We start from the raw sequence: 24519 nt of genomic DNA, 5'->3' as shown, positions 1-24519 counted from the left end.
AAAAGGCCATGGTGGCAAAGTAAATAAAGTGTAGCAAGTAAAACACTGGAATGGTAGATTTGTAGTTTGAAGAAAGTTCAAAGTTAAAATATAAATAATATGGTGCAAAGAAGCAAAATAAATAAAATAAATAAATACAGTAGGGGAAGAGGTAGTAGTTTGGGCTAAATTATAGATGGGCTATGTACAGGTGCAGTGATCTGGGAGTGACTGTGTATGTACAGCAGATGAGAACTGCTTTGTGATAACTTGTATAGGCACAGTTAAACTGACATATAGTGCTGTACCTTGTTAAAGCAACACCATTTACTCACTGTAATGGCAGTTTGTGTGTGTGTGTGTGTGTGTGTGTGTGTGTGTGTGTGTGTGTGTGTGTGTGTGTGTGTGTGTGTGTGTGTGTGTGTGTGTGTGTGTGTGTGTTTTGATAGCCCCTCATTTCCCACCTCATCCTCTTATGATTTTGATCGATTATCCACTTATAACGACAGTCAGTCACTCAGCCTGGTGAACTATGAGCTGTCAGTCACTCAGCCTGGTGAACTATGAGCTGTCAGTCACTCAGCCTGGTGAACTATGAGCTGTCAGTCACTCAGCCTGGTGAACTATGAGCTGTCAGTCACTCAGCCTGGTGAACTATGAGCTGTCAGTCACTCAGCCTGGTGAACTATGAGCTGTCAGTCACTCAGCCTGGTGAACTATGAGCTGTCAGTCACTCAGCCTGGTGAACTATGAGCTGTCAGTCACTCAGCCTGGTGAACTATGAGCTGTGGATGATGTAATAACCTGTAATTATGCTGTCAATCATCCTTCCTCATAACTCCAACTCACTACTCTATTATTCTCCCTTCCTGTATATTTATTATTCATTTTAGTCGCTTCTGGTATCTTTTCAAGTTGAAATGAATCTGAATACAGTGAAGGGCTTTTCGAGTTAAAAAGTTCACATTAATCATCTGTGTCCTGCACTTCAACTGGGCTTTTGTTGAGTCCACATTCAGAATTGTGGAACTTGCAACAGTGAGATTGAGACATGAGAGAGAGTGTAAAGCAACTCATAAATGATCTCTCTCTTTACTCTGGAAGAGTAAAAAGAGCCACTTCCTGTTGTGTGCTTAAGATCCCTGCCATGTGATAGTGTCAGTTGAAGCGGGCGTGGGGAATATGGTGGCTAGGCTCAGGCTGCTGGTGCTGATCTTGCTGATGTGAATGAACGTTGCACTGCGGTGCGATTGTGTGCAAAGTGTCGACTCAGCTGGAGTGGTGTCAGTGGCAGCGCCATGCACAATCACACACAGTGGCCCTCTCTGTCTGACATTTCAACAGACCTACATATGATATCCCCCCATACACACGCTGAGGTGCTTACTTACATAGAAACGTACACACATGCTGCATGCTCTGACACATACCTGGAGTTATGAATATGCAAATGTGTAACGGATCACTGTAGGTGATGTGGCATGCTTTGGCTATGCTAACGCTGTCTCTTTGTTATCTCTCTCTCTCTCTCTCTCTCTCTCTCTCTCTCGCCAAAGTAACTATGTTGATTATGATGTGAATGGTGTCAGTGGCAATTCAATAAGATATACAAGACATTTTGAAACATTTATCAGACTTAGTGAGTACTCAATTTCATTTGATCTCTCTCTCTCTCTCTCTCTCTCTCTCAGGGTGAGGACCTGCACAGGCTGTGCAGAGAGCTCGCAGAGAGTGATGCAACCTGGAAGCTGCTGATATGCTGAAAAATAAAGCCGAAGAAAGGCCAGCCAGTGAACTGAACAGGAGAGGAGACATGGAGTAACAGTGTCTGACTATACACAGCCACAGATAGAGCTTGTTAATGTGTTGCCATATTCCATGACTGATTCTTTCTGACACAGTGTAAGGTACCCAGAGATGTACGATTCCCGATAGTGCTGTGTAAGCTATTTTACAAAGGGCCGTATAGCAGGTACAGAGACATTGACAGTGTTGGATTCACTGACTGTCAGTGCATGGATGAAGATAGATAGATGGCATACTGAAGATAGATGGCAAAAGAGTGTTAGATGAACACGGGCTAAATAGTACTGGATGCACCCTTACAGTTGGCAGTGGATGAGCACGGACAGATAGCATTGGGATTGGCTGATACAGACGGAGAACGCTAGAGCTAGATGAGCTACCGCAGATAGCCGTGTAGATCCACTGTTGGCGAGCTAGCGCAGGCAGGGAGTGGGAGGCAAAGCACCATGAACCCCAGAGAGAGTGGAGGAGGAGGAGTGGAGGCCATGGAGACCCAGGCGGGAGGGCTGGAGTTGGGGGAGGAGGGAGGCAAGGCCAGCCATGGAGGAGATGGAGAAGAGGGGGAAGAAGACAAGGCCTCAGCCTACGACTGCAACGTGTGTGGCCGCAGCTTCCCCTTCCAGAGCTCTCTGTCGCAGCACATGCGGCGCCACACAGGCGCACGCCCCTACAAGTGCCCCTACTGCAACCACCGCGCCTCCCAGAAGGGCAACCTCAAGGTCCACATCCGCAGCCACAAGCTGCGCACACTCACTAGCCACCACCCCGAGGAGGAGGAGGGGCCAGAGGAGGAAGAGGACGGGTCAGTTGAAGTGGGTGTGTCTGAGGGCCTGGACGGTGGAACCAGTCCGACGAAGAGCAGCTCGGCCTGTAACAGGGTCGTCAACGGAGACGCTAACACAGAAGAGGGCATAGGGAAGACGGCGGTGAGGAGCGTCAAAAGGGAGCAGCGGCCATATTGCTGCCGTCTGTGCGGGTACCAGACCCAGCGCGAGGACCAACTCCTCAGTCATATCGAGAAGGTCCACATCACAGCCGACATGGAGGACGAGACTACCCCAGTGAGTCAGGAGGCAGTGGCAACGGAGGGAGAAGCAGGGACTCAGATCACTGATGGTGCCTTCCCCTGTGAGACATGTGGCCAGGTGTTCACACAGGCCTGGTTCCTTAAGTCTCACATGAAGAAACACGCAGGCCTCCTTGAGCACTGTTGTCGGGTGTGCGGCCGCCGCTTCAGGGAAGCCTGGTTCCTCAAGAGCCACATGAAGACCCACAATGGCTCCAAGGCCTCCGGCCGGGGGAAACCCAAGGCAGACTCCCAAGAGGCCGCGGCCACCATCAACGACGTGGCCCAAGACCCAGAGACCAATGTGTCCTCCACAAGCCTTTACCAGGTTTGCTCCAAGTGTGGAAACCTGTTCCATGACCGAGAGAGCCTGAGGGCCCACGAGAAGATCCACAGCCAGGCTAAGCAGCTGACACAGGGCCAGAGACGACCTAGCGATGACGGGGACTCTCTCGGTGCCAAAAGGCTCCTCCTGGACTACCTCAGCCTCCGGCCACCGGTTGAAGAAAAACCAGAGGAAGAGAAGAGGCGCTTAGGCCAGAGGATCCCTGAGCTGGACCCAGTTTGTAGCTACCAGGCCTGGCAGCTGGCTACGCGGGGCAGGGTTCTGGAGCCTGTGGAGGCATACAGTATAAAGGCTACGGCAGGCGGAGAAGGGGATGAGGCCCTGGCTGGAGGGACCGTGGTGTACGAGAAGGAGAGCAGCCGCTACATCATGGAGGGCGAGGAGAGGGACCGACGCTCAGTGAGACGCAGCAGCGCCAGCGGGGGAGGGGTTAGTAGCCACCACACCTCCCCCGGGGAGCGCACTCCCGAGAGCCTGAGCGACTCGGAGTACCGTCCCTCCTCCCGCCAGGGCCGACGTTCCTCCTCCTCCCAGCAGAGCCAGTCCAAGTCCACCGAGTGTTTCGAGTGCGGAAAGGTGTTCCGTAGCCGCCACCAGATGATTGCGCACCAGCGGGTCCACCAGAGGCGAGATGGGGGCAGGGGTTCCGGGTCCGGAGGGGACAACAGGGCAGGGCAAGGAGGGGACCGCTGGGGATCCACCAGTGATCCTGAATCAGGCTCTCCTAGCAGGCCCAACACCCCAGGGTACGGGAACTCACTACCAGCCTCCACCCTGGGAGAGGACGCCCCTGAGATGGGCACCGCCAACGCAGTCCCACTGGCAGGTTAGTGAACATACCTCGACTGTTATTTAAGTAGTTCCTGACCCTAATATAAGCCCTCTGTCGTGTGACCATAGTTGGACTAGTGAGGGGGCAATTGGGCAATATTTGAGAGGAATTAGAATGTGAACAAACCCTTTCTCTGACAACAGCAAGATATTTAGCTCTGTCCTCAACAGATTTAGAATGACAAAATCCAAGAGATAAGCTTCAGTGTAAGGACTATGTTAAGCATGCTGTAGGAGCTCATTCCTTTTCAAGCTCTTTCAAGGCCCTTGATCTTGACAGTCTCCCACTAGCAAACATCTGTTGGTGAGATCCCTATCATTGTGATTCCATCTCGTCAACTCAGCCCCATATGGAGTGGGGACATGAGCCACCCTGTGGCGATAGTCGGAACTTCTCAGGATCTGTTTTTGAGTGTGCTTTACATAAACAAGATGATAGGCTGTATCATGTCAGGTCATGATATTCTCATTTGTGTTCAATCCACTGTTGAAAACAACAAGACAGTTGACAAAATCAAAAGATGAAAAGTCAGTGGGGTGGTTTGATGAAAGCTTATGCTTTGAAAGTGGCGTTACAATGGAGTTGGAATTTTTGGAATGCCTGTCATTTCTTCACCTCTTTGAGCAATAAACACTGGGGGGGAAAAATATGATAAACATATACATCTTGGTTGATTTAAGATTCAAGATTGCTTGGTATGTATGTTCTTCAGTATTGTACAGACAGGTATTTGAGTGGGTGTCAGTGTTAGCACTGACTTGTTGAAAATATGTCTCTGCTTATCATGTATTCATACACAGTTAAGAATCAGAGCTTACGCTTTCACTCTCTTCCCTGGCGGTTTAGAATGTCAGAAATAGAAGTAGCTTTTCTTCGTGCTCGAGCGGTGTGCTATTTCAGCTTTTCCTGTCTCAGGAAACCCCCCCCCCCCCCCTTTTATCTGTGTGAATATGTTTTTGCTCTCCTTTTCTTTATTATTTACAGTAAAAAATCTGTCTTTTTTCTTTCAACATGAGAGTGTTTGAAAATTGAGCAGAGCGAAATAGAGAAATAGCACGAGAACACGCAACTTCACTAGACTAAAGAAAGAAAAGAGAAAGTTGCTTTTTTCCTCGACCATAGTGTCACACACAAGAAAAAAAGAAAACACTTTTTCATGCCTGTTGTGAACTTCCTGTTTTGTCATTCATGTACTAAATCCTCAGACAGGAACATTTACTTATTCAGTTAGCATGCAGATCATGGACCTTACTTATGATCTCCCTTAGGATGTTATGTGCAGTAGCCTATGTATGAGAACATTAAGAATATTAAGTCAGAGCCATGAGTGAGTAGCCTGGTCCCAGAACTGTTAGTGCAGTATAGACAACTCAACATGTTTGTCATCACAATGACCATAGGAGTTGGCAAGACAGCACAAACAGATCTGGGACCAGGCTAATGAGAGATTGAGGAGATTTTAAGATCACAGCAATGGATTCTGAGTGAGCATTGTTTTTTTTCTCCCTCGTGGCAGTTGGTTTAAAACAGAACTCAGGGTCATGGTTCATTAGGTTACACAATGAAATACATTTTTAAACGTTCTGCAACTGCAAATGAGCATTTCTTATTGGACAAGGACAGGTAGTCACTCCCTGTCTCAGTCAGTTTTTCCCCCCCATTTGATGCCAAATGAACAGGACGCAGGCCGTGGCAGTGATGGCCACATTTTACATTTTAGTCATTTAGCAGATGCTCTTATCCAGGGCAACGCACAATTAGTGCATTCGTATTAAGTTAGCTAGGTGGGACAACCACACATCACATAGCTATTTTATTGAGGAAAAATGTACTTACTATCAGCAAAGTCAGAGCAAGTAAGGGGGGGAAGTTCACAAAACTTTTTTATGTGGGGGGTGCTGCGAGAGGAGAGTGCTGTGGGATTATTTGAGATACTCTTTGAAGAGGTAAGGTTTCAGATGTTTTTGGAAGATCCTAGTGGGAGGGTCAAGAGACCTGAGGTGGCAGAATGGAGTGATCGGGTTGGAGGTGTAGGGTTTGAGTACAGCCTGAAGGTAGGGAGGGGCAGTTCCTCTTGCTGCTCTGTAGGCAAGCACTATGGTCTTGTCGTGGATGCAAGCTTCGACAGGAAACCAGTGGAGTGTGCAGAGGAGCGGAGTGACACAGGAAAACTTGGGAAGTTTGAACACCAGGCGGGCTGCAGCATTCTGGATAAGTTGCAGGGGTTTGAAGGCGCAAGCAGGGTCCTAGCCAACAGCCTAGTCCAGACAGGATATGACAAGTGCCTGGATTAGGGCCTGCGCCGCTTCCTGTGTGGGGTTTGGTCGCACTCTACGGATGTTGTAGAGTATGAATCTGCAGGTGCGTGGAGTTGTCAACTGTGATGGAGAGGTCTTGGAGCGGGAAGGCCTTCCCCGGGAGGAAGAGCAGCCACGTCTTGTTGATGTTCAGCTGGAGGTGGTGGGTCGACATCCAATCTAAGATATCTGCCAGGCACGCAGAGATGCGTTTCGTCACCTGGGTGTCAGAAGGGGGGGAAGGATAAAAGTAGTTGAGTGTCATTCACATAGCAATGATAGGAGAGACCATGAGAGGAAATGATGGGGCCGAGTGACTTGGTATATAGAGAGAAGAGGAGAGGGCCTAGAACCGAGCCCTGGGGGACACCAGTAGTGAGAGTACGTGTTGCAGATACAGATCCTCTCCACGTCACCTGGTAGGAGCGGCTTGCCAGGTAAGATGCAATCCAAGCGTGTGCAGAGCCTGAGACACCCAGCCCTAAGAGGGTGGAGAGGAGGATCTGATGGTTCAGTGTTGAAGGCAGCGGATAGATCGAGGGGGATGAGAACAGAGGAGAGAGAGTCAGCTTTGGCAATGCGGTGCGCCTCTGTGACACAGAGAAGAGCGGTCTCGGTTGAGTGAACCGTCATAAAGTGAACCGTCTGACTGGTTGGTGTCAAGACGATCGTTCTGAGAGAGATAGTGAGAGAGTTGGTTAGAGACAGCACACTCAAGTGTTTTGGAAAGAAAAGAAAGAAGGGATACTGTTCTGTAGTTTTTGATGTCAGATGACTGTTGATTTCTTGAGGAGGTGGAGCGACTCGGGCCCTTTTAAAGTCAGAGGGGACGCAGCCAGTGGTCAGGGATGAGTTGATGAGGGAAGTGAGGAATGGGAGAAGGCCTCCAGAGATGGTCTGGAGAAGGGAGGAGGGGATGGGGTCGAGCGGGCAGGTTGTTAGGCAGCCGGACCTCACTAGTTGCAGGATTTCATCTGGAGAGAGAGGGGAGAACGCGGTCAAGGCATAGGGTAGTTCTGTGGGACCACTGGACTCAATAGGCTGAGTGAATGAGAGGCAGATGTCGTCAGTCTTCTTTTCAAAGTGGTTGACAAAGTCATCTGCAGAGAGGCAGGAGAGAGGGGGAGGGGTGGAGGATTAAGTAGGGAGGAGAAGGTGGAAAGAGCTACCTCAGATCCCCTGTCAGACAGTCAGGTAACAGGGCCTGGTAGGGCGTCCTCTGCCCTATCTATACCCTCTATGTTCCACTGGCTGGTTACCTAATCCCCGCTGACGCCATCCAGCCACCCTGATGCCTCTCCTGCTCCCCCACGTCTCAGGGATTTGTTATTTATAGAGACACTACTAATGGACACACATACTCTCAGAGGACACACACACACCTAGCATACACCAGCGGCATACCACCCTGCATCCCACTGCTGGCTTGCCTCTGAAGCTAAGCAGGGTTGTTTCTGGATGGGAGACCAGATGCTGCTGGAAGTGGTTTTGGAGGGCCAGTAGGAGGCATTCTTTCCTCTGGTCTAAAACAAAAAGTCTCCCAATGCCCCAGGGCAGTGATTGGGGACATTGCCCTGTGTTGGGTGCCGTCTTTCAGATGGGATGTTAAACAGGTCTTCTGATTCTCTGTGGTCACTAAAGATCCCATGGCACTTATTGTAAGAATAGGGGTGTTAACCCTGGTGTTCTGGCTAAATTCCCAATCTGGCCATCATACCATCATGGTCACCTAATCATCCCCAGCTTACAATTGGCTCATTCATCCCATTCCTCTCCTCTGTAACTCTTCCCCAGGTTGTTGCTGTAAATGAGAATGTATTATGAGTCAACACACCTGGTAAAATAAATGCATGCGCAAACACATACACACTCCCAGGCTTGGCTCAAGTGTACTGACAGACAGGTGATCTGGTTGCAAGGTGAGCTAAGGCCTAGATTCAATCAGATCAAGTGTTAACCGCCGGCAACCGCATAGCTGATGTTTCGGCGGTGTCGGAGGTGGAACTGCGTTGGCGCCGTCAAATGTGATCATTGTCACCAAGCCACACCAGTCCCACTCGCATTAGAAGTTCACAGCGAGAAAGTCTAAGCTGTATAAAAATAATGAGGCTCAAAATGAAAATCCGTGAGCCTCTTGTGGAATTGACAGCTCTTACGGCGTTCCAACTCCGACACCGTCAAAACATCAGGTATGCGGATGTTGCTTAAAGCGGATTTGATTGAACCGGTCCCTAAGTCATTCAAATCAGGGGTTCATTCAAGGTTTACGGTGTCGACAATGTTGATTATAATTTGGAAATGCCAATGAACATGACAGGAGGGCTGCAGGAGTGTGCTGCTCAGGTGATCAGGTCCATGGAGGTGAGGTGATACACTGATGAGGAGTTGGCAGGTTTCCACCCTGTCCATCACTCTTATGATCCCTAGACAGAGACAGTATCTAAAGGCCTTTTTTTTAAACCTATTTACTATCTACCGTACATACTGTACAGGAGAACATTCTCATTTTCAGGCCGTTACTTATGAAGTGTGGATAGGCTTTCTAAATGGCTGAGTAATGTACGTTTAGAATGTTTGTATGGTCACTGTAGGCACTGGATATCTAGTCTCCTAGTCCCACCCAATTGTTAGTCTCTTGTGACAGACTGGCGAGCGCAAGCAACATTTGGTTCTGGGTTCCAGGATTACCTGTATGTCTGCAGTACATGTGGAGGAGAGGAGCGTTGCTACGGTGTCAGTCCCGATTGCCTTGCCTGCTGAGTGGGAGGGAGGGAGGGGGGGGGAGGTGTGCAGTTAACGGCGGACATCCCAGCCAGTGTTTGTTTATGTCAGATGGATGTTATTCCCCCCCCCCCCCTCCCCGTGGTTTCCCCTTGGCAGCAAGGCAGGTTTTGGCACTGACAGCTCTATGGGAACCAGGTTCTTTCCCCTTCTCAAACACAGACATGCACACACGCACCACCTACTGGCGCTGACTTTTCTGAATGTACATTTTTCCTCAATAAAGTAGCTAACTATGTATGACTGAGATATGTGGTTGTCTCACCTAGCTATCTTAAGATGAATGCACTAACTATAAGTAGCGCTGGATAAGAGCGTCTGCTAAATGACTAAAATGTAAAATGTAGAACACACACACACACACACCCACACACAGGGATTAGCCTCCAGCTCAACCCTGGCTGGGTTTTAGCCACAGCAGTATGTGGACAATAGGGAAGCCAAATGAAAAGCAGATGGCAGTGGCATGTTCTAATTACGAAGTGGGAACACAGTGGTGTGTGTGTGTGTGTGTGTGTGTGTGTGTGTGTGTGTGTGTGTGTGTGTGTGTGTGTGTGTGTGTGTGTGTGTGTGTGTGTGTGTGTGTGGGTGTGCGTGTGTGTGTGTGTGTGTGTCCATTTGTTTCAGTGGGCAAGGGAGGTCTTGTACATCAGAAGGCACTGAGTGTGTGGACACATATCCTTCTTAATTAAAGGGGCAATCTGGAGTTTCTACATCCATTTTTGTTATGATAATTGAAGGATATGTACCCATTGATGCTTGAAGAATATAACTTATAAATGCCTCATGAGCTAAGTTCAACTCCGGTACCCCAGCATAACCCAACATATACACTTGTTTGACTCTAATGTTTGTCAGCAAAGTAAAGTTAAATAAACACTACAGCATCAAAACATGGTTAAAACTATCATTTTGATATCCTGGATGGTCAGTCCTTGCATCCATTGCTCTGCCTATGAATTTGAGAGCGGTTACATATCTCCAGTCCCATCTCCAGGGGCGAGGAGCACGCTTTGTTATTGTTTCAACTGCTGATTGCCGCCTTGAGGGGCCTCAGGAAGTATTAGTGAACATTTGTGTGTGTTTGTGTTTCTTCCTGTATGAGGGAGAGAGAGTGAGAGGTGGGTGATCAATGCTCTGGAGTAGTGTGGGTGTTTTGGTATTTATGTTTGTGTGTGATAGATTGTGTGGGTTCGGTTTATGTATGTGTGCAGGGGGGGGACTCGGTATATATGCCACCATGTGGTGAACATTGACAACTGCACTCTACAAACAGTAGAAATATACACGGAACTCAAATATAAACGCAACATGCAACAATTTCAACAATTTGACTGAGTTACAGTTCAGATAAGGAAATCAGTCGATTGAAATAGACCCTAATCTATGAATTTTACATGACTGAGAATACAGATATGCATCTGTTGATCACAAATACCTTACAAAAAGTAGGGGCGTGGATCAGAAAACCAGTCAGTATCTGGCGTGACCCCCATTTGCCTCATGCAGTGCAACCTCTCCAGCGTGCCAGGCCCATCGAAGGGGAGCATTTGCCCACTGAAGTCGGTTGCGACGCCGAACTGCAGTCAGGTCAAGACCCCGGTGAGGATGACGAGCACGCAGATGAGCTTCCCTGAGATGGTTTCTGGCAGTTTGTGCAGAAATTCTTCGGTTGTGCAAATCAGTTTCATCAACTGTCTGGGTGGCTGGTTTCAGACGATTCTGCAGGTGAAGAAGCCAGATGCAGAGGTCCTGGGCTGGTGTGGTTACACGTGGTCTGCGCTTTTGAGTACAGTTGGATGTACTGCCAAATTCTTTAAAACAACTTTGGAGGCGGCTTATGGTAGAGAAATGAACATTACATTTTCTGGCAACAGCTCTGGTGGACATTCCTGCAGTCAACATGCCAATTGCACGCTCCCTCAAAACATGAGACATCTGTGGTATTGTGTTGTGTGAGAAAACTGCACATTTTAGAGTGGGCTTTTGCCTCCAGCACAAGGTGCACCTGTGTAATGAGCATGTTGTTTAATCAGTTTCTTAGTATGCCACACCTGTCAGGTGGATGGATTATCTTGGCAAATGAGAAATGCTCACTAACAGGGATGTAAACAAATGTGTGCACAACATTTAAGAGAATGAAGCATTTGGTGAATATGGACCATTTTGGTGATTTTTTTTTTTATTTCAGCTCATGAAACATGGGACCAACACTTTACATGTTGCGTTTGTATTTTTGTTCAGTGTAGTAACGCAGCCAATAAAATACATGAATCAGCGTATCAAAAGGCAGGAAGACTATTTTCACTTCAGTTGTTCTTGTCGTGATATCACAAACCATGATCATACTCATCATTAGGCCTACGAATACTTCTCGCATCAGAGTGAATTTCTACATGTTCATTTCCTGATAAAAGATACTGTTTACTCACATATGTTGGAATAATCTGGAATTACACTCTTTTGTGGCATGTACAGATGCACTGAATCAGATGCGAATACCATACCATACATTAGGAGAATCTCAATTCAGAATTCCCACCCCTCTGACCCCTCTGACGTGAGGTATCAATTCAGATTCTCTCCATATATTCTTACGGTTTGGTACAAGTTTGGTATTTAGGCCAACACTGCCACCGAGTGGTCATGAGGAAGCACAGCACCCCCTTTTTCATGGAACATGACTCAATTAAACTTGTCAGTTACTATTTCAAGCAAATCTGTAGGCAGATCAATGTTTTGTAGAATGTTTCACCATTTATTAAAGAATGGATAATGCAAGTCTTGCCGATATAGACTCTGCTCCTTCAGGGTAGCTCACTGCCCAAGCAAAGCGTCAACATATAAAATGACCTGCAAGCAGTGAGCGCGGTAAGCTATAAAAACCACCCCAGCAGGAAAACAGAGCCTAACAGGTGGAGGCTGGGGTGGTGGTGGGAGCAAAAGAAGCAAAAGCGTACAAGCAGTAGCAGCAAGTGGTAGCAGGATATGTGAGCAGAACCGGTCAGCTTAAATAGACCGCCAAATAAGGAAGGCGTGATTGTTACTAGCATCTAATTGGTGCAATCGCTGAGGCAGGCTCTCGGGTTCTGTTTCTGAACTGGCTTCACTTTATTCGTTTTTTGGATATCTGTACTTTACTTTACTGCTTATTTGTTTTGACAACTTTTACTTTTACTCCACTACATTCCTAAAGAAAACGTGTACTTTCTACTCCCTGACATCCAAAAGCGCTCGTTACATTTTGAATGCTCAGGCAGGAGAGCGATATGGTCCAATTCACGCACCTATCAATTTTGTCATCCCTACTACCTCGGACTCACTAAACACAAATACAGGTTTTATTAGGATCCACATTAGCTGACGCCCAGGCAGCCTCTACTCTTCCTGGGGTCCAAACAGGAATACAACAAACAGATAGCAACAAAAACATTGTCTACATCATTAATAAAACAAAACGCAGACCTTGTGCGCTATACAAATGTACACTGCTCCACAATCACACATTTACAATGTACAAGTGTGTGTCTTTTTGTGACATGAGGTGTTGTTTTATATGTTCTTAAAAATCAGATTTTACTGCTAGCTTGAGCTACCTGATGTGAAAGAGAGTTCCATGTAGTCATGGCTCTATTTGCTACTGTTTGTAATAATGCCTGAGTGTTGGAGTGTGCCCCTGGCTGTCCGTAAGAAAATGTCAATAAAATATCTTTGTGCCATCTGGTTTGCTTAATAAAATCTAAAGAATTTGGTGCATTTACTTTTTACTCAAATGTGAAAATGTAGTACTTTTTCCACCAGATACTTTTAGACTTTTACTCAAGTAGTATTTTACTGGGTGACTTTCACTTTTACTTGAGTAATTGTCTATTAATAAGGTATCTCAGGTATGACAATTGAGTGCTTTTCCCACCACTGGTTGAATGTTTCAGAGAAGTGACCAAACCATCTCTGTTCTGTTTTGCCTTCCACAGATGAGAAGCCTTATGTCTGCAGCCTGTGTGACTTTGTCAGCACAGAGTCCTCTGCCTTCCTGTCCCATCTACGTCTCCAGCACACCAGTGACGGCCGACCTATTGCTAACCCCAGCTCTGAGAGAGGCACCCCCAGTGGCTTCCCCAAGCTGAAGAGGGCTCTCCTCCACGGGCTTGCTCAATCCTCTGCCTCCCACCCATACCTCTCTGCCCGACCGTCGAGAGACAAATGCACCGCCGAGAGCAGTTCACCCGCTGACTCTCACCATGTTGCTCCTCTGGACCTGTGTGTGAGAGCCGAGGGCCACAGGGGCCCGGCCTCCTCAGCCCTTCAGCAGAAGGGCCTGCCAAGTCATAAGTGCTCCTACTGCTCCCACTCCACCCACTACCTGGAGGTGCTGTGGATGCACCAGACCGTCGCCCATCGCATCAACAGCAGCACCCTGGCGCCCAAATGGGCCCTCCTGAAGAATGGCTTCAAGGGCCCCCGAGAGGGCTCGTCCTCCAGGAGACGCACGGGCCCTCCTCCCGCTCTGGATGGGAGGGAGTGTCCCCCGTTGCCCCCTGTGGTGCGCACCCCCCGCACACACCCCCCATTGTTGAATGGGGGCCAGAAGAAAGACAGCAGGGACAGGGCAACCAGTCAACCCAGCACCTCTTCCTCCTCCACACAAGGGTCCTCCTCCTCTGCCTCAGGTTCCCAGAGTGTGCGGCCTCCCAGGGCAGGCAGCAGCAGACAGAGAGGCGAGGCTGTGCCGGAACAGGGCCAGCGCTCTCGCTCCAACTCCAGGCCCAGGGTGGAGATCTACCCACGGGGAGGCTCCTCGACCGGCTCCCTGGAGAAGAGCACTGCGGCCGGGGCTCCCCAGCGACCCTCAGCCCCTAGCCCCAGTGTTGGAGGAACCACCAGGCTGGTGGAAAGGTACATGTTGCCTCAGGAAGGCCTTGGATTCATGCTGTCCAGCAAACATGGCCTGGCAGAGTACAGCAGAGCCAGGAGCTCGCCTCAGCCCCAGCCCAAGCCCAAGCCCAGGAGCTCCCAGTCCCACACCCAGTCTCACCCACAGTCCCAGGGCAGACCCAGGGCAGAGCGCCCAGCCCACAACACCACCACGGCAGGCCAGGGCTATGGAGCCTCCCACTCCCAGACACATGGGAGCGCCGTCCAGGTATCCTCCACCTCCTCCTCCTCCTCCTCCTCCTCAGCCCAGCGTGCGGAGATGAAACAGGAGGAGGCACGGGGGGTGGAGACACCAGAGCTGCCCATGGACATCCTGAGCTTCCTGAAGAGCTGCAACTCCAATGACCTGGCGACACTCTACCACCGCTGGGGCGCCGCCAACCCCCTACTGGACCCCACAGGTATGAGCCAGGGCAGAGCTATGAAACAACCTTAGGTCCTTTAAATAGATAGGAAAATATGTATAGCGAACTTGGCACATTACGTGGACACAAAATAACATCAAGAAAACAGAGGGAATGTCCACTCATTGTTTGCCACTCTCACAAGATATATTTAAATCACTGTAAAGTCACCCTCTGGCACCCTCTGGCAATAAAAGTCACCCTTTTCACAAACAGTATATTTTTGGGATCTTTAGGCCTACTATAATATTCAGATATGTTTCTAATCTGTGTTATGTGAGCAGCCTGTCAGTGCTGTGATGAGAAGGGGAGACAGTCAGAAGGGCAGTAGGGATGATGATGAACACGCCTTAGGATCATGTGTTTAGAGGAAAGGCCAGATGCCAGGAGATGTTGAGCAGACCTTTTTTGGCTCGCTGATTGACAGCTCATATCACGTGTGGTGGGGGAGCTTCACTGGACTGGATCTACCAGAAGGACTGGCCCCTGAGGTGGTCAGTACAAACACGTAGGCTCAGTTGTACACACACACACATGTATGCAGGCACGCACACACACACGCACAAACACACACGCACGCACACCTACACACACACACACACACACACCACCTGGCAGAAGATGATTGATAGACAGGCCGACTGGCCAGTCTGACAGGGGCATAAATAATGAAAGGGAGATGCATTAAAGTAGCTGTGCGTGTGTGTGCTGGCCGTGTCAGAATGCATGTGTGTGTGTGTGTGTGTGTGTGTGTGTAGGAGCACACAAGGTACTGTATATTGTAAAAGGGCTGTATCTGGGGCAGTGTGTGTTCTATATGTAGGGAGATGTGGTGACTGGTTGGAGGAGCTATAGGAAGACGGGCTCGTTGTAATGGCGGCAATAAAATACATGGAATGGTATGAAACACATCAAACGTATGGGAACCCCATATTTGAATCCGTTCCATTGATTCCATTCCATTACAATGAGCCGGTCCTCCTGTAACTCCTCCCACCAGCCTCCGCTGGTAGGGAGTGATGTTATAACAGTGAACGATGTGGCTGTACCTTCGTGGGTCTCTGTTCTGCGAGGCGTACCTCCACTCTCCCCTTGACCTGTCGCCAACTGTTTGGGTCAGGGCTCCGGCTGATGATACTCTCACAGACGGGAGGAGAGAGAGAGAGGGAGAGACAGAGAGAGAAAAAAAGAGAGAGATATGTAAAAAGAGAGAAAGAAAGAGAGAGCTACATATGTATATATAAAAAGAGAAAGAGAGAGAGGGAGAGAGCGAGAGAAGGGCGGGAGAGAGAGAGAAAGAGAGGGAGAAAGATGGAAAGAGAGAGGCAAAGAGCGAGAGACGTGACATAATGATTAACCCAGCAGCGGCTGCTTTAGAAATGGTGATGACCAAAACATCCTGAATGTCCCCCGTATTCTGCTGCTGCTTTCCTAAGGTCAAGTGGGCCTCTGCTTAAGACACCCAGCTGGCAGGCTTCTATTCCTCCCCATGTTCCAGAGAGAGAAAACAGCCTGGGAGGCAGACGTATGACATCGCTGTCACCCGTCCAGGCAGATACCGTCACGCTCCGCCTTAGCCCTTTGAGTCAGATGCTATAAAGTGACCTTTTTTGAGAAAGCCAGGATGTGTGTGTGTGTGTGTGTGGATTAGTGTGTTTAGTCCAGCTCACTTGTCTTTCATTAGTGCCTCGGCGAGAGAGAGAGAGAGAGGCTTGTGGGTCTGGCTGGATGTTTCCAGGGGCCAGGCAGGGTTAGACCTGCCAGAGACGCTCTCAGTCACCTCCCCTCCCCTGTCACCCATACCACCAGCGGGCACCACGAGCCCAGGTACATGCCAAGGCAGGGCTGGGAACTCACCCCCTCACTCTCGGCACACACCCCCAGGGCTTTTTGGGCTGGCAGGGGAAGAGGTCATAGGAGGGGTCGGTAGTGCCGGTGGTGGGGAGGAAAGGGGGATATGTGACGATGGATGGACCAAGCTGGTCCCTCTCGTCTTCCTGCTGTCTCCCTGCATCCTGCATCACCGGATGACACGCCGATGATCTTTTATATTCCCCTTCTGCACATGTACACACACGTACAAATAAACAGAACACACACTCTCTCTCTTTCTCTCTCAAACACACACACACACCTGACGGGATGACACGCGGGCCGGGCGGCGGAGCGGGCACATCACAGCCGGGGCGTTTTAATTGGCTGTAATTTATGCGGCGGCCGTGTAGCTGTGTGTGTCTGCCTGTCAGAGCCCGAGATGATGCTGTGTGACAGCGGCAGTCCAACCCCTGGAGCTAGCCTCCCATAATGACACATTAGACATACTAATGATGCTTCCCTCTCTACACTCTACTCTTCTCTACTAGAGTTGAGGCGAGCTCTCTTCAGCCAGAGACGAAAGACCAGTCTGACCATGTCTGTCGGTGTCTGCTCCTTTATGGCCCCTGTGTTCCATTCATTTACATCCAATCAATCCATCAATCAATTACATGTATTTCGAAAGTCCTTTTTACATCAGCAGATGCCACAAAGCGCTTATACAGAAACCCAGCCTGAAACCCCAAAGAGGAAGCAATGCGGATGTAGAAGCACGGTGGCTAGGAAAAACTCCTCAGAAAGGCAAGAAACCTAGAGAGGAACCAGGCTCTGAGGGGGAGCCAGTCCTCTTCTGGCTGTGTAGAGATTATAACAGCACATAGTTTACGTCATTTTATATGTTGTTCCTCGTATTGAATCCCTCCCAAATAAAACCGCTCAAGGGGAGAGTTCTGCCACCACCTGTCCTCTCTGGAAGGTCACGCCATCTCTGCCTTGACCTGTGCCGGTGGATATTATAAGAGTACATGGCCATTAAAGGCGAGATCGTTCTTCAAGATGTTCAAACGTTCATAGATGACCAGCCGGGTCAAATAATAAACACAGTGGTTATAGAGGGTGCAACAGGTCAGCACCTCAGGAGTAAATGCCAGTTGGCTTTTCATAGCCGAGCATTCAGAGGTCGAGGCAGCAGGTGCGGTCCGTGTGCCCTTCATCTAGTCCTTCCCTGCTATCTCTCCCTCTTTCTTCCCATCCTCCCATCCTTCTCTACACCTTCATTTTGGTCATCGGGTCTTTTGTGTGGATTTTCATTTTTTTCCCCCTCACAATTCCCAATTCCCTTAGTCTTATTTAATCACCCTTTCCCTGTTACCTCTCTCTTTCTCCCTTCCCATATCCTTCTCTCGGTGTCGTCCCAGGTGACGTGTGTTTTAAGCTGAGCGACGTCTTAACCCGCGTTCCTCTCTCTCTGCGTTGTAGGAATGCTGAGGCCTCTGGTCCGACAAGGGGAATACGCCTGCCAAGAGTGCGGGAAGAGCTTCAGTCAGCCCAGTCACCTCCGCACACACATGAGATCCCACACAGGTAAATGGGGATTAATACACACACACACACACACACACACACATATACAGTACATACAATCACATATCCAATACTGAACATCAGTAACATTCAAGTAGATTATTTGTTCATTTGCTCTCCTCAGCCTGTAGGTCCATTCTTTGGCCTTGACCAGGATAGCTGTCTGTAGGTGTCTGTCACTAATATGACTTGCTGACCTGTGACAAACAGTGTACATTATTAACCACGCGCCAGATAGAGAGAAGGAATTGTGCATGCTAGTGAACCATAGCATTTGTCCATCATGCCAACATATGTCTCCATTATCACGCGTCCTTGTTCACGGGTCCTCGTTCAGCAGTTATGGTGCCTCCTTTCTTCTCTTTTTCCTCGCTTCGCCTCTGCTCTCCTTTGTCCTCTTTCTCCTCTCCTCTCCTCTCTGGTCGCGTCCATCAGTGGGGGCCGGCTGTAATAGTGGTAGACAGTGGGATAAGTAACTTCTTTATGGAGAGTGTGAATGATACGCGGCACGGCCCGTGATGCTAAGTGACAGGAGCCAAACGGTAAGTGATGCAGAGGGAGTCCTCCCCTCCCCCAGCATCCACTGTAAACACACACACACACACACACACACACACACACACACACACACACACACACACACACACAGAGAGTGAGCTGTAATTAATGTTGTCACCGATGGTTTTCTTCAGCATGGACGTCAACCTCACGCGAAAGGCCAGTCACCCCGAGGCCCTCCATTAGCATGTCTGTGTCGTATTAAATCACTGGCTTCACTCCACCAGGTCTCATCATCACCATCATCATCGAGCTCCACTCTGCTCTGCTGTTGTTGTGTCGTCTCTCTCTGACTAACTGGTTGTCGTGTTGGTGGATGGTGGCGTTTGCTAATGGTGATGCTGGTGAATGGAGACTATGAGCTTTTTTTTAACAAGTACCCAACTCCCCCCCACCCCCCCCACCCCTCACCCTCCTTTTTCCCCACAGTCGTGTTTGATTATAACGGACTCCGAGGTGCTGACGCTCAAACCAACTCCTCGGAAGCTCCCAAACAAGTATGTTGCTCCCCTAGATTCACATTGGATTGCTGCTTCCTGTTTTCATATGCACGTCAGTTTTGTGTGCATGTGTTTGCCTGTGTATGTTTGCATGCCTGCATGTTTGCTGGTGCTCCTGTCCTTATTGTTTTATATTCATTCTATCATTTTCACTGTGAGTTATGTGTCCTTCCGGAATCATCCGCTTTCAGACTCCACATATTTCTTGGTGTCACTATGTCACCAAGTCACTAGAACCATAGACGGCAACAATACAGTTCCGATAGTCTGTCCCTGTATGAAGGATTGGCCCTGAGAATACAGAAAATGTATCTTTTCTCTCTGCATCAGATGAAAGTTTTCTGTGAGAAAGAGAGGGGGAGAGAGAGAAACAGAGGGTTGGGTGAGGTAAATCTCCTCTGCTTTGACATTCGGAAAGAGCCTGGTCCGCAAGCCGCACCTCCATCTTAATGAATCACCCATCCGTAAAATGTATCGCGACGCTATGAATGATGGGAGCAGAAACAGCGTCGGGGTCCAATTAGATGTAGTGTTGGTGGTGCTTTACGGTGACGATAACCTTTAGTGTAATTTAGTGCACCACTCCCATCCAGCCTCCCTCCCCGCCTTGCTTCCTAACAGGACGACGGTGTCCTAGAGGTGCTCGCTTTCCGCTCACGCCTCAACCTGCCCGCCTGATCGCCTCGCTCTGCTTTTAGATTCTTTTTTGATTCATTGTGTATTTTTTGGGTTTTATTTCCTTCACCGCAATATAATGATGTATGATAACACACATATTTTTCTGTTTCTTCTTCAGGTAAGAGAGAGGGAATGAGAGGTTGAATGAAGAAGGAGTCATTTGTTCCCCCCCCCATTATATATTCTTCCATTTATCATAATGATAATTAGGTGCAATTAAACGGCAATGTCATTTGTTTAGTTCAGGTGTGCTGTTGCTTATTTATGTGATTGGCGTCAGAGCCCGTTTGTAGGTCAGTCTAATTAGCAAAGCGAGTGGGTGGAGCTGGCTGATTGAGGGAAAGAGAAAGAGAAATGAAGTAGGACTTCAGGGTTGCGCGGCCCTTTTCCACACACGTCAGGCTTCTCACAGGAGAGGAGGGCAGGTTCATGTAGGTTAGAAAAGAGGAAAGTTAACGTGTTGTTTTTGGAATCAGGTGCAGTATATTTTAATGGTTCGAAGTCTGTTGCCGTGACGTTTCATGATTTGGGGTTAAATTAGTTTTTGTGCCTGTTTGTGTTATACCTGTGTATAGGTCTTATTCATTGTACTGTTTACCTACAGTATGTCCCAGCATGGTTTAAATCATACATCATTATGTATTGTTCCTCGTATTAAATCCCTCCCAAATGAAATCGTTCCAGGGGAGAGTTCTGCCACCACCTGTACTCTATGAAAGGTCATGCAATATCTGCCCTCTGTGTGACCTCTGACCTCTGTGTGTGTTGCTGTGTGTGTCCCAAAGGGGAGAGACCGTTCCGATGCCGCCTCTGCCCGTACCGAGCCTCTCAGAAAGGGAACCTGAAGACCCACGTCCAGAGTGTCCACCACGTACATTTCGACAACGCCCAGTACCCTGATTACAGACCACCGGGACTGGGCCCCGAGCAGGACGAGGAGCAGGGGGACTGGTTCTCACCCACCACCACCACCGATCCACCGGGACCTAATAACAGACCCACCAACATGACAACCCCAGGGCCTAAGATAGAGCTAGAGACTCCATCCATATTCCCAGCCCCTCCCCAAAGACAGCAGAGAGACCTGAGAGCTGTGTCAGAGACACCACCTGACAGAGTGACATCAGCGTGAACTCACCCCCGTTGCCGTTTCAGATTGAAATATTACCAGGATTATTTGAAGTGTGTTTTTTTTTTAAAAGAAAGAAAAGGATTTCTTGGAAAGAGAAGAAAAATCGGACACTGTGCAACCAAATGCTGTTTTTTCCCTCTATGGACCCATGGGCAAGGATGGCATGGTGGCATAGCGACGTCCCTATAGCTTTCCGTTGTCCTATTTTTCCCCATTTGATTTAGATTGTGATGAAATGGTTTTGTGCATTCCTCAGGACACTGATCCCTTAAAAACACACGGCAGAATGGATCAGCCAAGTTGGTGATGTTTACGCTGACTGAACTGAACACACTTAGCTAACCCTCCGATTGCAGCTAACTTGACAAGCTTAAGACGGTGTGTGTGTGTGTGTGTGCGTGTGTGTGTGTGTGTGTGTGTGTGTTCTATCCTCTCGAGGACCACTATAATGAGTCCAGTATGATTGGCTGAAGTGAAGTGACCACTACACGATCTGACTCCGAGGCTGTTTGGCCGGTCATTAAAGAGAGAGAACGAGAGAGCGAGAGAGAGGGAAGGAGAGAGGGCTAATGACAGTGTGAGAGGAGGTGCCTGCTTTACTGCTCATTAAAAAGAGTGTGCGCTTTTAATGGGGGGGGGTATAAGCGAGCGTGCTGTTTTAATGGTCGTTCAATTATTGGGAGGAGAAGAAGAGGAGGCCGTTTTCTGATCCCTCTGATCCGAGTGTGGTCCTCTTCCCACACCCACACCTCCAACCTCAAATTAGACCCACTTAATGAAACCTCTTAGCAGGAACAAAGTGGTCGGACTGTTTGGTTCAAGTTGCCCTTACTGTCCTTTCTACTTGAATAAGAGTATACTCCTAAAAGCTAGTCCTCACAACAGTGGCTTTTTTTGGGGGGGGGAGTTGAGAGGTCAGGCGTCTAGAGCTTTCAGGGAGCATTGATGAAGACAGTGTTTAGTTTCTGATGGCTACGGCGCCGTCGTAGGGTTGCTGTGTGTGTGTGCGGCTTGTGTGTGTGTGTGTTTTGCCCCTTCTTGATTACCTCTGCGTATTAGACTCCCTTTAGACGCTTTGCATACTACCTCCTTTGCAATAAAAGCTTGTTTTGGTTTTTTTACGGCCAGGTATGAAGTGAGGACCATAGCCATGCCTTGTATACTGGAAATGCGATATAAGAAGAGGCTTCACTGTAACCATATGTGTGATGTTTTTCTCAAAGTTGCATTCACCCTCATAAAACGCATCCTGGATTCATAGCCATGCCTATGACTATTGGATTACATTGAAATGTAAGTACCTGGGTCCTGTTTGTTAGGGCAGACACCAAAAACATTTTGCAACGGAAAACAAAAATGAGCGTTTCTGATTGGATGGGCCCTCCCTGTTTCAGTCCACTTTCTTCCGTTTGGTGCCTAATGAACACCACCCAGGTGAGGTGACGCTCTAATAAGTTAGTCATTCTTGTTTTGGTGCATGGATGTCAACATGTTTGTTCAGACAAGCAGACTATTGTACAGACAGTCTTTTTGAGCAGACTTTGTGTACACCCAAGGCCACATGCGCAGTACATGACACTGCAAATGTCCAAGTGTGAGACAGATAGCCAGAGATAGATAGATAGGAAAAGAGTGAATACTTATCAGCTGTTTAGAATAATATTTTTGTGGGGGGGTTCAAAGATATGGAATTATTGGCATGGGATATAGTACTGTCTACTTTGAGACCTCGGTAGTAGTTTTTACATGAACACAAGATGAAACGATTTCTGTATCGGTTACTTGGTGTGGGTGGTGGAATATGCATACAACAGTGTGCTTGAATATAGCTACACTTACTGTATGTGTATATTAAAGATGAGGATAGTCAAATACTTGAAGTGGATAATATAGCCTATCAAGTAGTGTCCTTAATAATTAGTGCCCTTAAATACCGTTGTACAGAATTACCCTTTACGATGAACTCCTAAAATACACATTTGTACTCCTTAAGTGTGACTTAGCAGATATGAGCAGACCACGCGGGACTGAGAGAGTGAGTATTTGTGCGTGTGTGCGTATGTAAGTGTGTGTGTGTCTGTATTTTCATCTTACCAAACCCGTTACAGCGTTAGATACCAAATGGCATTTCCGGTGCGCTTAGACTAGGTTACTGCTTTAACCCGTTTAACTGTCTTCATTTCATTCGGTCTTTGATTGGTTAAGGTGGTCCAGTTCAATGTCACCTCTGGTTTTGAATCATTATTATTCTAATATTATAGATATCAATTATTTAATATCATTTGCTATGTGTTTTTGGGGGGGGGCTTTTGGTTTGTATTACACTGCTTAGTTCAGTTTTCTAATGGAAAATGATAGGTGCATAAATATGTTTCATAAAGAGTGCGTTTTTAGTCTCTCTCTCTTTGCTAAAAAATTAGGACTTGTTCAGTAGATATCCAAGGGTGCCCTCCCAAAGAACTTGGTGAAAGTCTTTATTTCTATTTGGTTTTTTTAAACAATGCCTCCAAGTTGTGTGTGTGTGTGTGTCTGTTGGCTTTTTATTTGTAATTAACTACATTGTAATTTTTCCGTAGATGACATTATTTGAAATGTATTTGGTTGACATCTGTATTTATTAGTTACAAGGATCAGAGCAGAAGCAGACAGGAGTTGTTTTATTTGATTATTTTCAGATTTGTTTTTATACTTCGTTTTCACTGTCCTTGATGTGAAAGCTCTACCTCATCTGAGGCCTTCTTCTGTTCTGTTAAAGTTTTGTACATCGTTGCAGAAAATGTAATGTCCTCATGTCCACATTAAAAACACAAACATGGCACCGTTCAACCGGTTTCATCAGTCTCCCTTCCTTGCATGTGATAGAATGAGCAGCATCCTGTTTGGATCTGCAGATGAAATACTGTAGCCTTCTGATGCAGTAGGGGAAAGTGGGGTAAGTTGTGCCATTGTTAACATTCAGGATCACTCCGTCAAGGGAAATATGGTTTTCTTTCTAACAAAGGTATCTACATATATTTCAGGATGTTGTGTATCCCTGGAAATAATCAGAATTAATGTAAATGTTACAGTTTTGAAAATATAGCTTGTCCAATAAAGTGGTCTCTTGGCACAACTTACCCTGGGTATGGGTTAAGATAGTTAATTCTTAGACTGAATTAAATATTCCCACAAATTTTTTAGAAACAACGGTTGCTCAACTTACCCCTGTATCTCAACTTATCCCACTCTCCCCTACATGTCCAGAGAGGTACTGGGTCATGTTCATTAAGGCACCAAATGGAAGAAAATAGGGAAGAACTACCTGAACTTGTCCAATAACAAACACTCATTTGCATACGGTTCTAAAACATTTTTGTTTTGTTTAGTGCCTTAATGAACACGACTATTCTACTATTCTTATAATACAGAGAACTGACTTTCGACTTGTAGTAAGATTCCATTTTGATTAGGCATAAACCATTTTCAGATGCAAATATGGTCGTAGACTAAGAAGAAACAAAAATACCTTTTTAGGGGTTGACCATCATTTGTCTATGAACCACATGTGACACTTGAAATTAGATGCTTTCTGACACCTATGATGAAAGGCCCAGTCCAGTCAAAATTCATTTTCCCTGTGTTTGATCAGTGTTATTTCCTGATAGTTGCTGTTTGAAAATACAATCTACACAGGACCTTCTAATCAGAAGGTTTGCTTGGGCGGAATGTTCGGCTTGCCTGGTGGCATCACCAGGTGGTAAATTGGTGTTCCAAACCTCTCTGCCAGTAACAGCTACTTTTCCCCTCCCAACTCAGACCACTCCCAG

At 47.6% G+C, this 24519-nt stretch overlaps 1 protein-coding gene across 2 annotated transcripts in view; it reads left to right on the top strand.

Moving 5' to 3' along the window:
• The window catches only part of LOC115177307 (zinc finger protein 516), a 56782-nt gene extending 33243 nt beyond the window's left edge, over positions 1–23539 (top strand). Inside the window, exons 2-6 of one of the 2 annotated variants that reach the window (XM_029737958.1) lie at positions 1671–4023; positions 13082–14443; positions 17741–17845; positions 18833–18900; positions 20367–20523. In XM_029737958.1, the coding sequence (XP_029593818.1) occupies positions 2232–4023; positions 13082–14443; positions 17741–17845; positions 18833–18900; positions 20367–20426 (3387 nt within the window). In that variant the 5' untranslated portion in view covers positions 1671–2231 and the 3' untranslated portion in view covers positions 20427–20523. Of the gene's footprint in view, positions 1–1670; positions 4024–13081; positions 14444–17740; positions 17846–18832; positions 18901–20366 lie in introns of both variants that reach the window. The other variant, XM_029737957.1, reaches the window with a different exon arrangement.
• The last annotated feature ends 980 nt before the right edge of the window (positions 23540–24519 follow it).

The sequence above is a fragment of the Salmo trutta genome, chromosome 37 (assembly GCF_901001165.1).
Source record: "Salmo trutta chromosome 37, fSalTru1.1, whole genome shotgun sequence".
In the NCBI taxonomy this organism is placed as follows: Eukaryota; Metazoa; Chordata; class Actinopteri; order Salmoniformes; family Salmonidae; genus Salmo; species Salmo trutta.
This window is presented reverse-complemented; position numbering and strand designations above follow the sequence as displayed.